Genomic DNA, 24,538 nt, shown 5'->3' on the forward strand with positions numbered 1-24,538 from the left:
AATCCTCCTCCTCTTTTACAAATTAAAAACTTCCCTCGTTTCGAGAATGGGACGTACTTTGTCTGTTTGGATTTGATTTGTTTGGGATATCTAAATATGTTCCGCCATCTCTATCCATGACAGCAGGCTTTCTCTATCCAGGGCTTTGGAGGTTTGCAGAGAGTGCTCCTGGCTCCCGACCAGGCCATTAAAACCACTGTGGGGATACCGGAAAGGAAAAGGGGAGGAGGGGAAGACAGACTCGATTGGTGGGTTTGCTAATTGCATGCCCTGGCTTTGCAAATATGCTTCCTCAAGCACTTTTGCTACACCTCTGTGGGACCTGAGTAAAACAGCATGTCCCAAAGAGATTCGAGCCTTCAACAGAACTGTATTAACCTCACTGTTTCTGACTCTTAAGTTGTTTTGTAGCAACTAAATGTTTTTCTCTTGCTCCCTAAAGGCCTGGTTGAACGCAGAAGCTAAACAGGCTTTAATCCATCTGATCTCATACTGTACATCTGATTCATGTATGTACTTTACATAAGAAGCTGAACTCTAGGTTTAAAGTCCAGATTTCTGCAGTGGCTTGCAGATCAAACATAAGCCACTAACTCTCTCAGATACAGTACATTTACTCGTTTTTCATTTTTTTTATTTTCAACACTGATAATAATCAATCAATAAATAAAGAACCAAATTTGATGTGGATCATGTGATGTGACACTGAAGACTGGGGTAATGATGCTGAAAATTCAGCGATAACACACTCTAAAAAATGCTTGGTTGTTTCAACCCAACCTTGGGTCAAATATGGACAAACCCAGCCATTGGGTTGGGTTTAAAAATGTTTACATTACATTTTTAACCCAACGTTTGGGTTTGTCCATATTTGACCTATATTTGACCCAAAGTTGGGTTAAAACAACCCAGCATTTTTAGAGTGCAGGGATAAATTACATTTTAAAATATGTTGAAATGGGAAAACGGGTGTTTTAAATTTTGATAATACTGTATTTCATAATTATATTGTTTTTATTGTATTTTTTGTCAAACAAATGTAGCCTTGATGTGCATAAGCAACTTTGCTACATGTCTAGCAATCATTAAGAGTAGACTGTCTACTTAATATCTGCCAACACTTTATTTTTATGGTCCCGCAACAGACATTATACTGACTATAACTATGCAACTATACCTGGCCCTACTCGACCCCCTCTGAGCGGGATTTGAACCGGAGTCTCCGACATGGGGAAGACCGCAGTCGCTAGCATGCCTCTTTAGATCAGGGGAGTGAGGTTTAGGGGAAGGAGATTTACCTGTACAGCTCTTACTGGCCTACGTCTGTTACACAACTATCAACTAACCCTAACACCCCACCTAACAGTCTACTACTTAATGAGGGTTAGTTAACTTGTAGTTGCAAAGTCCATCTAAAGTGGACCATTGAAATAAAGCTTTTAAATGATATCCAACTTGTTTAATTATGTTGAAATAATTAGAAAGTATACTAAAAGCAATTAGGTCAATTACAAAACAATCTCATGTAGCCTATTCGTAAAACAATGATCCAGATTCCAGATGTATACAGAAATGTAGTACTCAGGAAGTGCCTATTCTGTGCAGAGGCAGAGCAATACAAAATCATCCATGTCTGGACCATGTGGTGGTCATTATCAGCAACTGTGTGCATTACACTGACAATGACTGATGTTGAAGTATGTTCGGTTTATTTTAAGGTGCCTTGCATAGTAGTAGCAGTAATATTTTCCCTTTGCATTGGTAAGAGCCACAGAAGCCCAAATAACTGCAACAGACCGACAAAACTGTAGTTATTTAGAGAAAGTTAACCCCCAAAAAGATCAACAGCGAAACATAAAAGTCAGTGATTATCTGATCAGCATCACTCAGTGTTTGAAAGTTGCCTTTCAATTGCCAGAGGTCAAGTTTGTCAGGAAGTAATTGAGTTTTAATGGCTTCCTTCCACTTAGTGTTCTGTTTCTTTAGCATTTATAATGCAAGAAACGCCCCCTAGTGGAATTTTGGTGTCATTATAAAAAGTCATCTCTGCACAGGACGACTGGTCATTTTTAAAGGATTGTTTATAACAAATAATATTCGTATTGTCTCATTCTTGAATATAATTTCCAGTTTGATAAAAAACAAATTAAATGTAGAATAAATGCTTCACTACCATCAAAATGGAACCATGTTCTGCAACAATCATGAAATATGTATTTTATTCTCCTCGATAACACTGAAAGCCTTTTTGTGTGCTACTCTGCAGAGTGTAACAGAGCTCTCTTAGTGTATAAAGCCAACATTGCATCTGGAAGATGGAAATTCAACAAAAGGTGATTAAAGTAGAATAAAACATTCGGGTTTATTGATTATACATGAGGCTAACTGCCCCTGCACAGCATTGGCAATGTCTGCAGAGTAAGTCGATAATTTCCATAATGATAAAGATTTTCTCGAGTGCTCTTGATTTTCAAAGTGGACCACTTCACTCTGGCATGGTCATTGTGAGGTATTTGTCTTCTTAAAATACAGACTAGGTCGATATTTACAGATATACAGAATCTGAAAGAACTTTGCTTGTTCTGTCAATAAACGTGAGACAGTTGAGCCGTGATATTGTAAGTTCTTTGATTTTAATTAATATGCAACAACAGCAAAGTCCCAGTTAAGCTCCAGATTCACTAAAGGGCTTGGGGGAGTAAAAGTTTGAGAGGGCATCATTTAGGCCATTGTTATGCATGGGCTGTCGGAGAGACAGTCCCAAATGATGACTGATATGAATATGATTAAAGCAGTTCTCAGAGAGACGGGACAGTAACTGTGCATCTTGCGCATTCACTTGACACTGCTCTATACGTTTAGAATGATGACAGCTTGCCACAGCTCTCTTGTGACAATACTGTTCCTGGAGGCGTTTTTGTTAGTGAACAGATCACTGGGAACTCAATTATCTTCCTCTATTGAGTTGCAACATTACTTGATAACATTCTAATAACATTAGTAACTTTACTTACCTTTCTGTATGGCCATGGAAAAATATAGCCAACATTATTATTATTAGGCTATTTTAAAAGGGGAAAAAATAACTCTGTACTGTGGTGAGGATTTTTTATACTCTGTATTTTTTAATTCAAATTTAATTTGTTAGCATTTGGTAAATGCATAAATAAACATTACATTTCTTCTGATTAGCCAGATTGGTGTTTATTCTAGAAAATTGGGATATGAATACAACAATTATTACTATTATTATGATGCTTACAACTATCGTTTCAGTGCATAGTGCACTATATTTTACTATTATTGTCAGTATCCATGGGCAAAAAGGGATGTGCAATACGCGAATGAATCGTTTGTTCGAACCGATTTTTGTAACGCAAAGCGTTTGCGCTGCATGGCTAAACTATAAGGGAGAAGAAACGTGTTGAAATAATAAATTACGCAACATTTGACATTTTTTTATTTATTCGAGCATGTTGGAATTTATTTTGGCATAAAATCATAAATTTACAATTTAGGCTAGGGGCCTACACTTAATCACTAATTACCAACAACAACCATAGCCATATGCCGATCTCATGAAAGTTCGTGTCTATGGCACGAATGTCATTTCTCGTGGCATTTATACGCCAAAAACAGTTTTTGCGTGTATTTGGCACGCGATTTTCGCGTACATATGATACGCACTTTTTTGCGTATAATACGCACGAACTCCCCACCCCCCTCCCCCCTAAACCTAACCCAGGGTTTTTTAGTGCGTACCATATACACGAAAAAAACACTTTTGGCGTATAAATGCCACGAGAAATGACACTCGTGGTATAGATACGCATCTTCATGAGACTGTGTTGGCCTATCTCACATGATTTAAATAATTTAAAAATTCTCGACTGTTTTATAGGTATTTAGCTGCCTTTGCTAGGCTATTAGTCTATATGTATCATATAGCCTAGGCTACTATTAGACCTTTAAGGGATAGTTCACCCAAAAGGAAGGAGATATTTTGAACTTTGTTGGTAACAGTTGATGCCGGTAGCCATTGACTTCCATAATAGGAAAAAAAAAAACAATGTGTGCCATCAACTATCTGGTTAGCAACATCCCACAAAATATCTCTTTTTGAATTCAGCAGAAGAAAGAAACTCATACAGGTTTAGAATAGCTTGAGGTTAAGTGTAAAACAAATTCCCCTCGTGCCATTTTTTTTCATTCATTCATTCATTCATTCATTCATTCATTTATTCATTCGTTCATTCATTTTTGAGTTTAGTTTATCCATTAAACTAATATCTGGAATCCTAATCTCGTGCGTAGGGGTCAATTTTGATTTGTGAATCGATTCCTTTGAACTGATTCATGGGGAAGAATTGTCCGAACGAATCGAATGTTTCAAATGAATCGAATGCTCTGTGATGCTGGTTGCTGTTTTCCTCAGCCCGCCTCCGAACACGCAGGCGGCGGTCATGTGCGCAAAGGCCCACCAATCTACAGATGCCGCTCCTCTCCATCTCCTCACTCCTATGAGACCGCTCTCGGCCTTGACGTCATCGTGTGCTCCCTCCGGTTGCTACGGCAACCCGTCTCCCGCACCCCCTGCCCTTCCCATCCCTACGCTGGTAGGATCCATAATGGTACAGGCAGCATCCTGCAGCACAATGGTGAGCGCGCAGTGATTCAGCATCGCAAACTCAGACTTTAATCCTTCTCTTTTTATTTCAACTACCTTTCTTTCTTTACATCTGTTTGGTTCGTCCTCACAGTGGTCTTTAAAACCGTCGCCTACCGGCATGTTTTGAACAGGACTGGACTGTCACCGGACCGGGAACGTCGGACGGGCAGCTGGCACGGAATGGTAGGTCGGTCGGTGGGAGATGTTGATGCGGGAACCTGAAGGGTGGGGTGATGAATATTGATCGCTATGAAGGTTAATGAAGTCGATGTCTTTGTGGCTAAAGGGAAATAAATGATCCGCCAAGATTGGCGGTGCGCACGAGAACGAGCAGACGCGTAAACGGCAGGATTTCTCCGGTGTTTACCAGATCTGAGCGCGTGAGCGCACATCCATCCATGTTTTCCCTGCATCACTCGCAGTCCTGCATCATATGTCCTGTTTGCAGTGACGGCAGGCCTTTGTTAGAATATGGACTGATAAAATGTGAAGTCACAAGACATGCAAATGCAGGTTAATAATAAAAAACCTTTTAATTCGAATATAACGCTCTATACTTATAGAGGCTAAATTAATCCAATCTGGTAAAATGTTTGCCGTTGAAGAATTTAAATTACTTACTTTGAGACTATTTCCTGCATTTGATATTTTTAAACTGTTATCTGAGTTCATCCTGGAGTCTGAGATGGGGCATATGGAAGCACCTGCTGTTTCTTTCTCTTTTTTCATGTAGGTAAGCTAGCTACTAAACAGTGTAAAAACCATCTCATTTTAAAAGTAGGATGCAAAAATGTATACAAATTTATATTGGTGTTGTTTGATTTACTTGTTTATTTCAACCCATGGTTGAATATAAACATTATTCAATAACTTAAAATGTAATGAAACATATTTTTTAGATGTGATATGTTTGATATTGTTGTGGGTTTTTTTTTCCAATTTTTTAAAGGCCATTTTTGGTTTCCGATTTGCAATAAACATCACAGGATGTGATGTGTTCATGCACTTTCATTTTTCATAAGACTGCATGGAATGACGGTCTTAAAAGCTATTAAAAAATACAACGCAGAATACAAATGGCTCTGACTTACTTACATGACCTGAAGGTATTTGTGTAGTGTATTGTGACTCTAGCCTAAAAATGGCATATGATATACAGTATTTGTGCATTTTATTGCACAAAATTTGCAGTTGTAAGAATTGTTAACTCCTTTAAAGAAAAATAGGATTCACTGAATCAAACAAAGAGTTCACTAGATCACAGTTATAATCAGATAAAGAGCATGCTGTCCGAGGAGAGGGCTCTGTGCTCTGTATTTTGGCCCGAACCCAGAGTACTCCCCCCGCATCCCTGCTGGAATAGGAACCAGCCAAGAGTGAGGAGTCGGGGTGGCGGAGGGATGTTGAAAACTGTCGAGGAACATAGGTGAGTCGGCTGCGTAGGCCTCCTCTCGTGCTGATTAGATAGATCATTTGAATGTGTTCCTCCCGAACTTTGTTAATTTTCATGTTAATGAAACATCATTTCTGTCGTCGCCCGAGGGGATGGGGGCGACATTGTTTCATGAAATTTTAAAGGGGCTATATGTAGAATTCAGACACTCGTGTTATTAGTGACACTGGTGGCAGTTAAGTGAAGCAAATAGACAGCAGACCCCAACTTATTGCTCAACAAGAGACTGAACGTTGTTCAGGGCTCTGATATACTCACAGTGAAGTTCTTTTTCATTCTTCTCTAAGAAGTAAAAATTTGATATCCGAAACGCTTGTTATTAGTGACACCGGTGGCCGTTAAGTGAACTGCAGACAGCAACTTATTGCTGAACAAGAGACTGGAAGTTATTCAGTGCTCCGATATACTCATGGTGAAGTTCTTTTTCATTCTTCGCTAAGAAGTAAAAAGTTGAATTTAAAAACTCTTGTTATTGGTGACACCGGTGGTGGTTAAGTGAACTGCAGACAGCAACTTATTGCTCAACAAGAGACTGAACATTATCCAGTGCTCCGATATACTCACGGTGAAGTTCTTTTTCATTCTTCGCTAAGAAGTAAAAAGTTGAATTTAAAAACTCTTGTTATTGGTGACACCGGTGGTGGTTAAGTGAACTGCAGACAGCAACTTATTGCTCAACAAGAGACTGAACATTATCCAGTGCTCCGACATACTCACGGTGAAGTTCTTTTTCATTCTTCGCTAAGAAGTAAAAAGTTGAATTCAGAAACTCTTGTTATTAGTGACACCGGTGGCTGTTAAGTGAACTGCAGACAGCAACTTATTGCTCAACAAGAGACTGAAAGTTATTCAGTGCTCTGATATACTCACGGTGAAGTTCTTTTTCATTCTTCGCTAAGAAAAAGTTGGAAATGCCCTTGCAGCGATATACTGTTAATAAACATCCTGACTCCGTCCATGCTGCTGAGAGCGACGTTTAGATGAATATGTAAATGTATATTAACAAAGCATCTGATCAATTTGGATCTGTTTGCACAAGCTCTCACTGATTTGATTGCAAAGTATATTTAACATTATAGACTAAATGTGGCTATGTAAGACTATAGTTTGAATTAATCCCTTGTCTTTGCATGACACACTGACATTATGTACAGAATAGCTCTTTCGGCATTATCCTGAACATTGTATTAGCATTCATTTCATGTGTTTTAGAACGGAAGGCGCAAAACATCACATCCTTTGAATTTTCCCGGCACAAATATCCCGAGTTGTTCACAGTATGTTACAGCTAAGTTACGTTACAAGCTGTTCACACATTTTCAATAGAAAAAGCGATTAATATTTAAGCATCTATGCTTTTGTTTTAATGCAATGCCAATGGCACCATGTGGCTTTTAAACATCAGTGCTTTGTTATAATGAACCAATTACTGCAGAATTTGGTAAGGCGCTGTGCATAACGCTGAGGGACAGCCATGGGCCAATCAAACCCCCCAAAAATGAAAAAAGACCCCATATGGCTAATTAGGCTGTTCTATTGTGTCTGTATATTGTTAAATCACAAACCAGTGGGTGCCCTGATTAGCCTCGGCTCATGGTTTAGTGTCAGAGGTTGTCGTGATCATCGTGTCCTGACATTTGGAAAGATAAAGAGTGAATTTGGGAATGAATTAGTGAAGGACTTCTGAAGCCTGAGAAGCTGGCTGGATATGACTTGGATGGTTTTGCTTCTCTGCAAACTGACCACGTTCCTAGGGAATTGTCACCTTTCTTTTCAAGGACTCTTTAATAGATTATTGTAAATAGATGCTTGACCCATCCGGTTTTGTAGCCCACTGCAATAGACAGGGTTAAACTTGTTATTTCCGTCAATATTGGCTTGCTGGTTTGTTTGTTTGCATATTTAGCTATTGTTTGCATTCATGTTGGATCAGTAACCTTTGTGAGTCTTGTGCCACATCCTGTAGTGTTTTGTATCACTAGTTGCAGTTCATTTAACAATGTGTATGTGATTATACTTTAAAATTGGTCATCAGGTTTTGAGGTCTAAATGTAAATGTTTCTAATGTCATATACAAGCTCTGCGGGATTGCAAAATCATAATTTTAGTCTCTGCTGCTATGCAGTCAAAGAACAGTCCCACTTAATATTTTATGTTTTGGAGCCAAAAGCTTGTTCTGTCTCTAGTTGATTGTGGTTAGGATTAGTCTACCCCGGTTAAGCCATCTCAGTGTTGTAATATTTCTATCGCAGGGCCACGTTATGCAACTAAAATCGCCGTGTTACCATCCAAAGCCATTTGTAGATGATGTCACTGCTAACCAGGGAACACAATGGAGTCAATGTTATTGGAATGGTATCAAGCATTACCAATCTGCTGTTATGAACACTTTTTTTAACTTAAGGTTTGAAACATTCATTGAATTTATTGGCTTATGCCATGGCACATTTTCTGGGATGCCTTTTTTAAGGTCATTGTTTTTGTAAGAGGGATTACCAATAATGTCTTCCTCATGCCATGTTGGCATTTACAGTAGAGCGAGGACTAGCCATTTTATAAATTGCACAATAAAGAACTACTTAAATGGGTAATTCTGGCATCATTTACTCACCCCAATGTTGAACTGAAAACTTGATGACTTGAAAAGATTATTTTTAAATTGGCCAATGAAAGTAAATAGGGAGGGACTATGGAAGCTTATTTCTGCCATGGACTTAAAGTATAAAAAAGGTAATTGCAACTTCTTATCTCACAAATCAGTCTTTTTCCCCTCAAAACTGCTGTTTTATGTCTTGTAATTGTGATTTTACCTCCCACAATTCTGACTTTTTTTACTTTCGCATTCCTGTACATCTCATTTTTTCTTGGTTTTAGACACCTGACCTGACCACATGAACATTCAGAATTCTGAGAAAATTCAGAATTGCAAGATGTGATGCTTAAATTTGCAATTCTGATCAAAAATAAATAAATAAATAAATCAAAAATCAGAATTGTGAGGTATAAACTCGTAATTTTGAAAAGTCGAAACTACTTTTATATATTTTTTTCGGTGGTGTAAATAAGCCTCCATAGGTGACCATGGGCTGTCAAGCTCACAGGACAAAAAAAAGAAAGAAAAAAAATAGAAAAAAAAATAGAAAAAAAAAGCATTCATAGCTTCCTTTGAAAAACAGGCTTTATTCTCAGACAATAATTTTGGTCACCATGTCAATGATGACAGAATTTTTTAGGGCGAACTGTCACTTTAAGGTCTTAAAGGCATAGTTCACTCAAAAATTTAAATTCTCTCCATTCCCTCCCTCTTAAGTTGTTCTAAACCAGTATGAATTTCTTTCTTCTGCTGAGAACAGAAAAATTCTGGTAACCAAACATGATGAGTTCACTAATGATGGGCCCCATTGACTTGAACTTCCATAGTATTTATTTCCCCATAATATGGAAGCCAGTGGGGTCCATCAACTGTTTGGTTGCCCATATTCCTCAAAATATACTCTTTTGTGTTCAGCAGAAGAAAGAAACTCGCACAGGTTTAGAACAAATTGAGGGTGAGCAAATTATTGCTTTTTGGGGGGTGTGCTATTCCTTTAAGACTACTTAAGACGAACATAAACTAATATAAAAGTACAATAAGCACCTCATTCTATAAACTACTGTAATATTTTTGCAATTTTAGGACTATTTAGTACGTTTTACAGATTTTAAACCCTAACATTTGTTTCCCAGTAGCTGCAGTGATCATTTTATAATCATGCTTAAATTTGGGATATTTTGGTTGGGAACTCTGAATTAATCATCCGTGAATTCTTTGGACTTATTGTAGGCGTGTGTCCAGGCGTATGATGGATGATGTCATCTGTGGGTGTGGAGTAACAGGATGCTCATTATACTTGTAATTATGCGAGAAGGGGCGTGGCTTTAGACCAAGCTCCACCTCTAAGTGACTTGACATCTATAGCACTCGCTCTCTTTTGTTATATGCTGTAAAAGCAGATCTTGTTCAGCAAAAAACAACCAACACCATCAGTAGCATAGAACAGAATTTCATTTTTTTTAGTCTGTACTCCCACAAGCTTCCAGTGTACCTATACCTTGAAGAGATTTAGCACCACATTGGATTTTCTGTACACTGTAAAATAATGTTTATCGTCAGCACAGAGGTATTCAGTGAAATTTCAGCCTCAAGGAGAATGTTTCCTGCGCAAGCCGATGGTTTTAAGATACATACCATAAAGGCTGGAGGGATTGATTACTGAACACAGCAGCCCACAGCAAGTAAAAACTCAATGACTTTATCAATAGCTTTCCATTTTCATGTTTAAAAATGTTCATGTTTACTTCAAAGGTAAAGTTAATCATGACTTAGTCTTCTTAATGTATTTGGTAAAATAAACTGTTTTTTTGTATATTTATTTCACAAATTGCAATATATTAATTAGAAATGAGCTCTTTAAAAACAAAGATAGCTGAAAAACGATCCAAACTATCGGCATCTCTATTGGCAGATGTTGCTTGAACTTTTATGGTCATATTATATACTATGAGCAATGTTAATCTACAATCCTCTGGTACATCGTCTTCACATTTGATGAAAGCTCCTGAATTGACAGATGGTGCAGTTATTGGCTTGCTGTTTGTTTATATAATTACTTTCAGTTGTTCATTAGGATTTGATCTTATATAACTGATAGGCTCACTGCAGTTGTAAATCCAGTAGCACTGCATCAACACACTTCTACTAAGAGTTGATTTGCTTCTCTAGGCTGCTGTCATAGATTAGTGTTTGTTACATTATTATTGGAGATAATAGCATCTTAAAGCACAAATCTTAAATCCAGTGTAAGTTGCTGTGGATGAAATCATCCGCCAAGCCCATTAAATGAATATCAAAAGTTGTTTAAGTCTTAACTACTCTGTGCCAAATTAACATGTTGATTAATGTCTCTGACCCATTGTTTTGTCAGAGAAATTATTCTCAAGAGGCATTAGTGTAAATGTCATAAATTCAGTACATAAATAGATTTTCGTAATTGACTTTATTAATGCACCAAGTGACTATACATGTTTGTGTGTGATTGTATGTGTGAGAGTGTATTCACTTTATTTATTGAACACACAGGAGAGAAAGCGTAAGCCATCATGATCAGCTCAGTTCTGAGTAAATACACAGCTGTCAGCAAAGGATTTATCTGATAGTATTAATGTGGACAGGGATGTGGGATGTCAAACCATTGGAACATCTGCACTAGCTATTTTTGTATTGCTATATACTATATCTCTCAGATTCTACATAGCATGAGTATTTTCAAATGCAATTATGTGGTTATTGTTGTATGGCACTTATTCAAAATGAAAGAGTATCACTTTTAAATACTTTAAATATAGTATATATATGGATTTTTATAAAAGATATAGAGGATATAGATATACCCTCCCGGAATGTTCTAGTTCATAATATCTGAAGCGTGCTGAATTTGTTTACTATAGTCATACTGAAGACGCCATATTTGTTCACAATCTTAAGGAAATGACTCATAGCTGTTCAAAACATTTAGTGAGAGTACAGAAAACAGTGTGCGAATCCTCAACCTATGAAGGTTTGAAAGGTTTTTTGAAGTATTATTCTACTGAATTGGGCTTTCATGAGATAGCTACATGCTTCTTACAGTATAAGATTACAGTTACATTTGATGTTACATTAAATGTTCTTCGGATCAGTGTATTAGGAGCGCAGTACTCCTGGTTTCAAGAAAGTGCAGTATGGAATTGCTGTTTTGGAGATGGCAAGCATGAGGCACCGGATGGAAAAGAGAGGAATATAAGGAAGCACTGGACTTTAGTTCAGGGAAAATGAGAAAAAAAAAGAAGTGCCGCTTGAGAAGTGGAGGGGTCAGGGCTCAAGGAGTGGGTTGGCCTCTGCCGTCCGCTATGATTTGGTCTCATGCTGATCAGGGAGGAGAAAGGAATGAATGATCAAGTGTGTTTACTGCCTAGGAAAAACCAAAGGCTTCAGCAATGTTACCCTGAAACTGAAACCTCACCATATTAGTTAGTTAGTTAGTTAGTTAGTTAGTTAGTTAGTTAGTTAGTTAGATAGATAGATAGATAGATAGATAGATAGATAGATAGATAGATAGATAGATAGATAGATAGATAGATAGATAGATAGATAGATAGATAGATAGATAGATAGATAGATAGATAGATAGATAGATAGATAGATAGATAGATAGATAGATAGATAGATAGATAGATAGATAGATAGATAGATAGATAGATAGATAGATAGATAGATAGATAGATAGATAGATAGATAGATAGATAGATACTTGTAGTGATTCAATCAAAAAGATTCACAGTTTGTAGAAATGAATTGTTTCCTTCAAGATTCCTTTCTTAACCACAATCATTCTTTCAGCATTTGAGTTGTCTCTGCATTTTGAAATTAGTCCATTGGCCGCATCTGTTAATCAGACTGCAGGAATGTGAATAATTTAGATGTTTTTGCGTTGCCCTATAGTGGCAGAGTGTGTTATGCAAGAGACCACTTTAATTGCCTCAGCACATTAATGAGATGTTATTAGCGCTGTGCTTTGTTTGTTCTCTTCTAAATAGTCATCCAAACAAGTGTTTGGACAAATGTCATTTCCCACGGGATAACCGACTGCTTTCCTTCCACCCTTGTTTAATTACGGACACTAGGAAGTGTGTGTCACCGTGTTTGTGTTTCTCAATGTGATAGGGAGAAATAGAGCGTTCATGTTTGCTGATGTCATCTGAAAGCGAGGAAGGAGAGAGTTTAGCTTTTTGAAAAAAAAAAAAAATTGCTTATCTTTCTGAATGATCAGTGGGTTATAGAGGCTGATTTAAACTCTCAGGTCTCGAAAAGCAATTTCGAAAAAGCTAAGTTGGCATTCGAAACATTTCACTGAAGTAACTGCGAGCCATCCACTTCCTCTCCGCTCTGAGTTGGGAGGTTCGGTTGTATGTCTTTCTTTAGTGTTTGGTTGAATGCATCTGCTGCTGTGAAGCTCACTTGACAGGATTTCAGGTTCCCCACAGCACCGTGGACAGAGAGAGAGAGAGAGAGAGAGAGAGGGGGAGGAGAAAGAGAGAGAGAAAGGAAAGACGAGAAATATGGGACCAATGTGGAATTACTGCCATTTATGTGATGCTTGTAGCCGACTTAAGGTTTGCCTCTGGTGGACAGCAAAAAAGAACAAACTAAAAGCACATACATGCACACAAACAGCAAGAGCTGTTACAGTAACACACACAAGCAGCTTACTCGTCATACCTGTTCCTAAAAGTGATTGAGAAAACTAAATATGTTATATATTTAAAATACATATTTTTCAGATCGATAGAAAATGTTTTTTCAGACAGCATATGTAAGGGATAATTTACGTCCAGCCGGTTGCACACACACACACACACAAATTTACAAACTTTTCTGTCGGATGCAATTAATCAGAACAGATCTAATTCATAAAAAAACATTCTCACTAACACCAAACTTTTGAACGATGGTGTATATTTTTTACTGAAATCTTTTTTTTTTTTTGCATGAAAAATTTTGACTTTGGCACCTCTGTGAATATTTTTGAATAATGAATGTGTGCTAATGAATCAATGCTTGGAACAATTTAATTTTGATTCCCAGAAATAAATTGAACTTTAAAGCTTTTCGAGCTGATTGTTTATAGTCATTATTCTGAATCTGTGAACTAACTGGAACGTGACTTATTTGCACCGTGTAGAACTTTAAAATAGATCGGTTTTCCCAAGAGGACACAAAACGCTGTCTAAAACAGGTCTCTCATTTTTCTCTCATTCTGTGAACTAACTCAGACAAAATGCAGGACAGAGAAGTGAGAGATGACCTTAACTTTAGGATGGATATATATATATATATATATATATATATATATATATACACTGTAAATATTGTTGGTTTAACTTAAAAAATTAAGTAACCTGGTTGCCTTAAAATTTTAATTTGATTGAACTGTAAAAAGTGATATAATACAATGAAGGAGATTGATTTAATCTTCAGAAACTTAAAATAATAAGTTATCTGAACTAAATTATTTAAGTTGATTTGTCAAAAGAAAAAAAATGGTTTTTTTACAGTGATATATGGATGGATGAATGGATAGATGTTAGACAGAAAGATAGATTGCTGCTGTGCTCTCATGATGGAGTGTCTTTAGGGATGCTGGGATGCTGTACTGTGATTGGCTGAGTCCAGAGAGCCACAGAAAAGAGGATTTGATATTAACGGAACAGTGAGTGACATTTGCTTTGGACACTCAAGGCATCTGCCATTGTGAGCTTAATCGTTCAGCCTGCTTTCTTCTATTGTTTTTAGTATGAAGGTGGTACAGCAAGTCAGACGTCTGACAAGATAATAAGAATTGTCTTCATAGTGGTGTAGAACATCGCTATTGACATCTTGAATGTTAAGGCAGTTGCTAAGAAACTCATTGAGTCACTGCAGAGAGTTAGGGTGATGAATGCTGAGAATAAGAGAGGCATCATGACTGAGTGTTTGTAGGTGTTGTTTGATATTTACTCCTCCCACCCAATGAGGGATGGTATGAATCTGTCAAAAAGGCTGATGCGTCACGGTTTTTAATATACTAGCACTTAGTGAGCTCCCTAGAGTACATTTTAAGGCGTCATAGGCAATAAGTGAATACGTTAATACAATATATTATGCTGCCTCCTAAGATGGCTATGATGACATCATCATGTAAGAAGGTGATCCCAGAATTCCCTGCAACAGTGAAAAATAAATGGCGGAGTATCAAGAAATGAATCAATATAGTCATTCATCATTTCTGAAATTATCAATAAAATATGCAAAACGAACAATAATTTCATGTTTATTAGAATATCATGCCATTTAACATCAAACTCTATTGGAATCAGTGTTGTTAATTAAATCTAATATATATATATATACAAATCGTTTTCAGTAATTGAAATAAACCTGAAATAAAATATAAATAGTATAATATAAACTTTAAAAAACGTACAATTAAAAATGTTGATTTGAACAAACTGAAAGAAATACGTTTAAGATATATAAATTGTAATAAAAAACGGATACTGATTCAAAATATTAATACACAATATAAATATCCATATAAATATAAAATCTAATTTAAAATCTAAATAAATAATATAATCGTATATACTGTAAATAAAAAACTACGAAAATAACACGTTTGATTGGAATCAAATATGAGTCTTTTCTCATTATTTTTTTTTATTTAGTCTCGAATTCATTTTGAGTCGTTGCCTATTAGAGCGTCAAACTCAGTCATTTGAGGTCACTTTAGTTTGTGTGCTGTTTCTAAAGGTAGCTTCATGAAGGCAGAAGTCAACAAGGCACAGGCAAACAACCGAAAAGCTATACTTTGTCTATCCAAGTGCTTTATAAATAATCAAGTCACTGGATCTCCATTTTCAGGCTTTTATCTTATATAAAAAAAAATGTGATGTGCACAAACCCTGACTTATATTATACAAAAGTACATTGCTTTTCTTTTGTGCTGGTAACTTCCATTGCATTGCTCTGAAGTGAATAAAAATGACCCACAGGACAAGAGAGGGAATTTCCTGCATGTCCCTGACCTAGTGAGCAACTGCAGCCCGATCTCATGAAAGTTCGTATCTATGGCACGAATGTCATTTCTCGTGGCATTTATACGCCAAAAGCACTTTTTGCGTGTATTTGGCACGCGATTTTCGCGTACATATTATACGCACTTTTTTGCGTATAATACACACGAACTCCCCACCCCCCTCCCCCCTAAACCTAACCCAGGGTTTTTTAGTGCGTACCATATACACGAAAAAAACACTTTTGGCGTATAAATGCCACGAGAAATGACACTCGTGGTATAGATACGCATCTTCATGAGACTGTGTTGGCAACTGAGCATGCTCCATTCCTCTCAAAAAGATGAATCCAGCCGTCCACTAGCTATGGACACACACTTAATCCAATAACATTAAAAGCTCTTTTGTCTTTTGTGCCGTTCACTTATATATTTATTTATTTCTCCTCCTAGATGGCCCTGGGATATTACAGAGGTAGCCATTGTGCTTTATTTTCATCCATGGGACATTAATCTAAAAGGGTTTGTAATTTATTGCAGGTCAGAATAGCTTAAGGATTTGAACCTGACAGAATGATCACATTATTCCCTTATCAATCTGCATTACCCAAGCGCTAAAATGGGAGAGAAATTACATAACGCAAAATCACAAGCTGCTGTTCATTTTAAAGAAACGTGCTTCATTAAATCCATTATTATAATCTGATCACATCGGCGGTCTAATGATCAGCCACACACACAGAGACATGCACGTTGTCAGAATAATGTTGAAACCCATGCTCAAAACAATCCAGCTCTAATCCAGATCGAGCCTGTAGATTATGTTTCGCAGGGATTTTGCACTGCACGAGATGTAGGCCTAATCTAATGAGTGTTGGAATGGAGATCGTCAGTCATTGTTGCTGGTAGGCATGGTTTTGGATCCATATTTGGAAACTGCTGTACAATATTGATGTTATCCAGCTGGTGGTGTATTTACAGCCAGGTCAGCAGTTAGATGACATTTCTACTCGAAAGCGAGAAAAATAAAGCGTACCCAACAATAGATCCTTTAGAACAATGTTTCGCACAGATTATCAAGGTTAATAAATATCCTTGGTTTATATTGGCCATTTTAGTTCCAAAAGCTCTGCCTTGCTGACAAGAGCCTCATAGGGATCCTAATGAAATAGCTTATAAGTGACTGATTTGGGGTACTATACTGTACACAAGCAGCAAATACATAATTATACAAACAGTGCTCCTTATGTGAACCGCACAAGTGGCACTTGTGAATCTAAAAATGCAATATTATGATCATAAAGAATAGATAGCACACTCAAATATTGGTTAAATGGCCATTTTTATTTAATCTATATTTTTCTTAATACTTTTCAGTACTGAACTGAATATAAAGTAGTACTGAATAAATCTTTTGAGTGAACGATCTGAAAGAATTGGTTGAGTGAATGATTCAATGACTCATTCAGAATAAAGTTTATCTTTTGTATTCCTGAATTAATCTGTGGTTTTGAAGTTACAGATTATCGTCGTTATCTCTTGAGTATTTAAGTTGGTTTTATTCAATGTCCAGTATTGCCTTTGTTTTATACAAGCTGCTCTCTGTTGCTCCTGTGCTTTTATTGTGGATTGTTGTTTATTTTGATTGGTTCAGCAAGGACACAGTACACAACAATGACACTAGAGGCATTTAGGTTACACTTTATTTTAAGGTGTCATTGTTACACTGTAATTATACATTTAAGTACTGAGTACTATTAAGTAACTACATGTACTTACTAAAGGGTTAGGATTAGGGTTTAAGGTTAGTTGCAAGTAATTATGCATTAATTATAGTTATTACTATAGTAACTACATATGTAACAATGACACTGTAAAATAAAGTGTTACCGACATTTATAGTATTGCTAACGATTTCTAATAATTGCTGTTCTTTTGAAAGTTGTATTAATCGAAGAATCCTGAAAATGGTAATTGAATGCATCGCTGTATTCACAAAAAATAGTATACTGATAATAATAAAAAATGTTTCTTGAGCACCAAATCAACATATCAAAACGATTTCTGAAGGATCACGGGACAGTGAAGAATGGAGTAATGGCTGATGTATGCTGTACAATGCAGTATGGGAGGAAGAAGAATGCAATAGTAAATTCAGTTGAGGAACGAACAGACTGTGAGTGAGGGGAGATGTGAATTATTCATATCATTAAGCCATCCAGGACCCTGCAGTTAACAGTGAACTAGAGTGGGATTAGTCTGATGACACACACACACACACACACAGACAGTACTGACAAAAAGATAAAGTCCCAAACCGAGAAAGCAAAGCAATTTAAGCCCAGCAAGACAAAATGGAGAGAGAGAGAGAGAGAGAGAGAGAGAGAGAGAGAGAGAGAGAGAGAGAGAGAGAGAGAGAGAGAGAGAGAGAGAGAGAGAGAGAGAGAGAGAGAGAGAGAGAGAGAGATTCACATTCTGGCGCCTCACAACCCTTTGCGCTGATTTACTGCTCTAGTCAATTATGTGCCTGGACTCCAGCAATGCATTTGTGCAGCCAACTGCAAAATATTCAAGTGCTCTGTAATTAGTGAGTGATGTCTGCCATTGAATTAACAGTAAACAAAGCACATTACAGCTCTTCCCAGCAAGAGCTCAGACTCCTATGAAGGTTTGAGAGATTTGAAGCCTCTTACATTTCTTCTATGATCAGCGCTGAAAGGATTGTGTTAGAGTTAAATGAATTTCTGAGTTCTGAAGTTCCTTTCAGTTCTCCCTCTGATTTCATTTGAGCAATAAAAATGGACACAAATAAGACATTTGACCTATACACTAAAATTATAGAGACACAACTTTAATGTGAATAGTATACAGCTGAAATATTCTTGGATGAATTTTATCTCATAATTCTGACTTTTTATCTCAGAATTGCATGATATAAACTCGCAATTGCGTGTTAAATGAATTGTGACTTTATGTCATGCAATTCTGAATTTAAACTCGAAATTGTGAGGTAAAATGTCACAATGATCTTTTAGAATGTTTTATTCTGTGGCGGAAACAAGCGTCCATAGGAATCTTTGAGTTTATTTTGAGAACATGTCTTTTGATTGTGGTACCTTGGTGAATGCGAGCACTGTTTGAGACATTGTTGAGATGTCTTATGAAACTGTGAGAATGTTGGAGGATTTCCTGAGAATGAAGAAACTTATTCAAAGGTTTCCATTTTCTTTACGTCATTTAATGCTGTCAATGAGCAATAAATCAAAAAATAGTGATTTTTTTTTTTTTTTTTTTTACTTTCCTGTTGCCAGCCAGCAATGTCTGTTTTGAACTTTGTCAGCATGTTTGTGGAAAGAAATTAATGTAGGAAAAATGTATGCTTGTGTGTGTGTGTGTGTGAAGTTTGACTGCAGAACTGCTGAATAATCTCAAAGTAGGTTGAAAATACGTCCCAGTAAGTCAGAAAAGCTGAGGTGTTAAATGAAACTGTCAGCACTCAACAGTCGGCAGGTTTGATTCGTTCCCAGCTTGACTTTTACCTCTGAACAAGCGCAAATAAGAGTCAAATAAAAACTTTTTTCAAATGAAATTTTACGGCATAAATGATGAAAGTTATCCTTTTTAGACAATGTGAAATGAAAATGTATCTTATTTACTTTACTTTACATTTATTAAAGGGGCTATTTGTAGGTTAACATGGCTTCCAGTTCGACCTCGTTTATGAGTGTTAACTCAAACGAAAACGCGAAAGGCGAAGCTTGAATTAACGTGTACGTCCCTCTTTGGCTAATGTACTTTCAAGATGGAGGGGCAACATGACGACCGACATTACCCCTAACCCATATGTATTTTCAATCACATATTATAGACCTTATGCACCAGAGAAATGTGGGCGCCGTCATCTTTAGAATATTGTCTTTGAACTTCCGTTTTTGCGGTCGTTCTGTATATCTCTATGGCATCGCTGTCCAGTAGCCTAGCTGGTGAAGTGGATTTACTTATTGTAGAGTTAACAAAAGTTATCATGAGCATTGTAATGTTAATCATAAGCATCGTAAAGCAGATGTCTTAACAAATATCGACCAGGATTTTTTTTTTTTACGAGCAGTTCATTCATTCCTATGCAAGATCGCTGTGAAAATACAGACCGGAAGTCAAAAGACAATGAGCGCAACGCTGAAAAGGGGCGGGGCTACATAAGGTCTATACACTATACACGAAGTAAATATACATTAATGAGCACATAACATATATTTTTGAAAGAACTAAGTGTTTTTAGCTTAGTTACACAGTGTAGCTTTAAGATATAGTCTTCATTTGTACTTATATTTATGAGCCAACCATAATGTAATAGAAAGAATGACACCTTGACTGTCCATCACGGTTGCCTCTGTCAGCCTGTAGGTTCAACTGCGTGTGTGGAGTTGGGTCCGAATTGGCGTGAAATTTCACAAAATGTGACATCGTGCGCGTTCTCGTCATCCGTACGGTAGCCATTAGTAAGCAGCGGCAATCGCTAGCAGTAGTGTTTCAAATGTACTTTACCTTGGAAAGATGCAACCAGCCTCCAGTACTCCAGATACCCACGGAAACTCCTTGTAAGTAAAAAAAAAAAAAAGCCTTATCTAGTGCCAACGAGCATACGGGCCTAACGGCCACTGGTGTCAGTAACGGTAAGAAATTTCAGAACTTCCGCAATGCTCCTTTAATAAATGTCCCTGGTCTCACTGTGCATGATTTACCAGTGTACCTTATTCAAAAAAACATGTTTTCATAATGTTTCTTATAAAAATGAATTACATTTCTCTGCCTCTGAAATAAATTTTCTATTCTACTGATGTAACTGAGGCAGTATTATAGGCAGGGAAAATAATAATAGCCAATAACATCATGTTTTATTATGTGCCGTCCTATGTTATTTCCCACTAATGTTCGGTTTCATATAAATATATCATATTATGGAAGTTTATTTCCCCCTTGTGGCCCACAGCACTGCTCTGGTGAACTAGAATAAGTTTTTACTTTGTCTGTCTATGATTTCAGACAGTTTTGTCTGAAATGCTCTTCTGATACCAAAGCTTTGGTCTCTTTTAGAGGATGATATACTAGATAAGACATTCTTTGAACTGCTGCTTATGGAGAATGCTGACTGCAGGGACTTTCTTAATTCCTCAGTCTGACGCATTTTCAGATTTGCTCTTGTCTGGCATTTCCTCCTGCTTTTGTCATCATTAATGCATAAACAGCATTTTTAATCGTTTTCACGGATCAGTGTGAACAGTGTGGGATCATTTTGGCAACGTTGTTTTAAAGTTTTTTAGTACAGCTCTGTCGTGTAAACTTACCCTTACAGTCCGGTAGATGAAAATCTTTAACTTAGAAGAGAAAAATAGTATGCCTCAAAAAGCCTAGCCATGTAACCGCATGCTAAGAGCGATTATTAAAGGCCTGGACCACACTAAAACCTTTTCGTTTGAAAACGCATCTTATTCTCTCCGTTTTGGCCTCCCGTCGACACTGAGAGGGCGTTTTGATGAATTAAAATAAAGCTTTTTGAAAACACTCTCCAAAGTGGATACATTTTAAAAATGGACTGTGAAAACGGAGGTATTTGAAAATGATGACTCATGTTTAGTCATGTGACGCATATTGTATCTGTTTCATAGAGGTTTTGTAACTGTTATGTGCTATTCACTTTCACACAGTTGCTAAAATATGTTACTTTGCTCACTCTTCATTAAATAAAATGATCCTGCCAGAATAATTGATGACGTTCTGATGTCTTGTTCTGTCTGTATCATCTCAGTGAGATTTCATGGGGTTTTACGCATGCGCAGTTAGGTGAATTTGGCATTTTACGACATTACAGTGTTGGAAACCGCTTGAAAACTAAGTGTGGACGGAGAGGGTTTTGAAACGAAAACACCTTTTTCAATTGTATCCAGATTAATGTTGTCGTAGCCAAAGTTGCATACATTAGAATCCATCAGACAGGAGTTCATTGTGCTTGTGTAACAACATGGCCGCCTATATATCATCATATGCATGCTCTGAAACATAGAGTGCAGCAAGGACATCTGTCTCCCTTTTTAAGCTGATGTTGTTCTACGGTATCTGCCGCCCACACACAAGATACCTGCCAGCGGTGTCAAGATGGCCCTCAGCTCTGCCGACGGGGCCCAGATTGGCTCCCGGTGAGCAGAAATGTTTTATGACCTGCTACTTCCCCCGAGTAAATCAGCCACACTGCCATTGACAGCCTCTCAAAATCACATAAACATGTGATGATAAACATAACCACCTAGCTGTTCAGTTGTTTTTATGTTACAGGACCCTGAACCGTATTCAGATTTGTGCTCATTGTCATGGTCTTGTCAAGGGTTAAAATTGTATTTAGAGGCACTGCGAGTCTGTAATTTGATTGTGTGTATTTTTCATACACCCTTGGGGATTTTATTCTACACTCTGGTTTTGGTTGTCATGGTAAATTCTTGAGATAATATGACTGGAGATTGTCCTTTGGTGAGCAAAACACAAATGTAATAGAGAGACCTTTTGACCCCTGTGCATCTTAGATCATTTCCTGTTGTGTTTTAAGCTGGATGTATTATCAGAGGCAGATCAGGCCAGTCATTAAGGTTTTTATATAAAAATACAGTGTATTTTATTTTATTTTTTACATTTGACATTGATTTTTTTTTCTTTATTAGAAAATTGCTAGGTTTCTAATTTGCAATAATAACATAATTGTATGCAGTTTTCTTATTGTTTACTAAAAGCTAATAAAGGTTCATTCATAAGATTAATACTACATATTATAATAGTATATAAATACTCACTTTTTGATCAGCACCACTCACTTTTTGTTTAGTGAATGTAAAATCTAGCTTCATATACAGATGGATCCGGAGTTATTCATTTAAACAAATGATGGTCACATTTTAACTTCAATTCTTGTTTTGGAGATTTTACATTTTGTAGGTCGTAATTTACCTTTAAAATGAATTGAAAAGTAAATAAATAAATATTATTAAAACCGAAATCTCTATAACTAAAGGTCATCCATAATTATCCTTGCCAATCTCCTTGCCAAAAAAATAAAATAAAATAAAAATCTCTCTCCATCTGCTCTCTTGATTTATCCCACACCCCTCCCTATGACAGCGATATTTCCTATTTTCGAAATTAAATATCTCTTAACCTCTGATGATTGACAGATAGAGTGATTGAATAATATTAAAATCCCAGACATAAGCCAGACATATGTTTCCCCCCTCATTATTATCATATTCAGCCTCAATTTCATGCATTATATTACATCCAGCCTTTCTCACCTCTCTTTGCATATTTAAGAAAGTTATGCGCATATCTTAACACAACGCTACTCATTAATGATATACTTCAGAACACTATAGCGATTTGACGGTGGCTGTAAAAAATCAAGCATAGGTGTATGATGGTAATTATAACAAATCAAGCATAGGTGTGTGATGGTAGGCTAATTAAACCACATCTGGTTGTCGGGGTCTGACAATGTTGTCATGCTGTTCAAGGCTTGTTATTTTAGTATTATTTCTATACTAGCCCATTTTTATTATTTTAAATTAGCTTTTATTTTTATATTTTTTGATATTTTATATACGATTTAGTTAAAATGAGTTAAACTGTCAGCATGTTTACCGGAAAAACAATGCAAGTTAAAGCCACACTAGCGCAAAAACAAATAAAACGCATCCAATTCTCAGATTCATATTCGAAAATACTTCAAGTGAGTATGACAGTAAACTCCCTGCTGAAAAAACAACACCAAAACAGGTAAAACCAACCTATCATGGTTGGCTGGTCAGGCTGGGAGACTAGTTAGCTTGACTAGCTTAAACCATACAGCCAACTTAAACCATCTAAGACCAGCCAAACAGCTTAGACTGGATTTAGCTGTTTTTTTATCCTCTTTGTTGCTAATTGTACACCTAGCATTTCGTAGCATTAGCCTGTGCAAAGCTAATCGGTGGATGTAGCACAGCATAACTGTGGACATCCTAGCATTAGCGCTCTCAACATCACTTTAGCATAGATCCCTCTGATAGATCATCAGTGTTAATTGACCTGAAAGCTGTCCAGACACAATAGACTAATTAATCAATGTTCTGCGCTCAAGAAACTGTTGAAGAGGGGAGTTAAGGGGAGAAGTTTTGGTGATGTACACTTTCCATCTGTCAGGTCTCAGGGGTGATGATTCATTGTAACACCTGTCTGTTTCATCTCAACATGGCTGCCGTGTACTAAAGGTTCACATGCTGTCCAAACACTTTACAAAATTAGCCTCTGGTGTGCACCACCTGTGTGAACAACAGATTTCGGCATAATAGCAGCACGCACAGCCACTAGGACTGGCGGTATGACGTATGGACAATTCAGCGGAAGAAATGTGAATGGTAGAGATTTGGCTGTATCGGTCATATTTATAATATGAGACATGTTTTTACTCAAGTGCTACATATTGTGAAGCTGACTCTTTTTTTATGGATAAATAACTTTTAGTTTGTGTCCATCAACTTAAAAAATAAAATAATTAATAATAAAAAAATACAATAAAATGTAAAAAAAAAAAAATCGAATGAGATTTTTAGGTTTAATTTTGATAAAATACATGGTTTAATATATATTATCATTTTAAAAATAATAATTATTGTTTTTTGAAGTCTTTTACTATTGTTCACCAATGATGCATTCATTTGATCAAAAATAAAGTAAACATTAATATTAGTATTATTACAATTTAATTGT

General features: G+C 36.7%; 1 protein-coding gene across 10 annotated transcripts in view; it reads left to right on the forward strand.

Moving 5' to 3' along the window:
• The first annotated feature begins 4,551 nt into the window (after positions 1-4,551).
• The window catches only part of mapk10 (mitogen-activated protein kinase 10), a 65,346-nt gene continuing 45,359 nt past the window's right edge, over positions 4,552-24,538 (forward strand). For 8 of the 10 annotated variants that reach the window (XM_039672654.2, XM_039672664.2, XM_039672681.2 and 5 more), the window contains exons 1-2: positions 4,553-4,658; positions 4,761-4,852. Coding sequence is in view for 8 of the 10 variants with exons in the window: in XM_039672681.2 (XP_039528615.2) it covers positions 4,850-4,852 (3 nt within the window). In the remaining 2 variants the exon portion in view is untranslated. Of the gene's footprint in view, positions 4,659-4,760; positions 4,853-24,538 lie in introns of all 10 variants that reach the window. The other 2 variants (XM_039672625.2, XM_039672645.2) reach the window with 1 other exon arrangement.

The sequence above is a fragment of the Pimephales promelas genome, chromosome 19 (genome assembly GCF_988280905.1).
Source record: "Pimephales promelas chromosome 19, fPimPro1.hap1.1, whole genome shotgun sequence".
Lineage (NCBI taxonomy): Eukaryota > Metazoa > Chordata > Actinopteri > Cypriniformes > Leuciscidae > Pimephales > Pimephales promelas.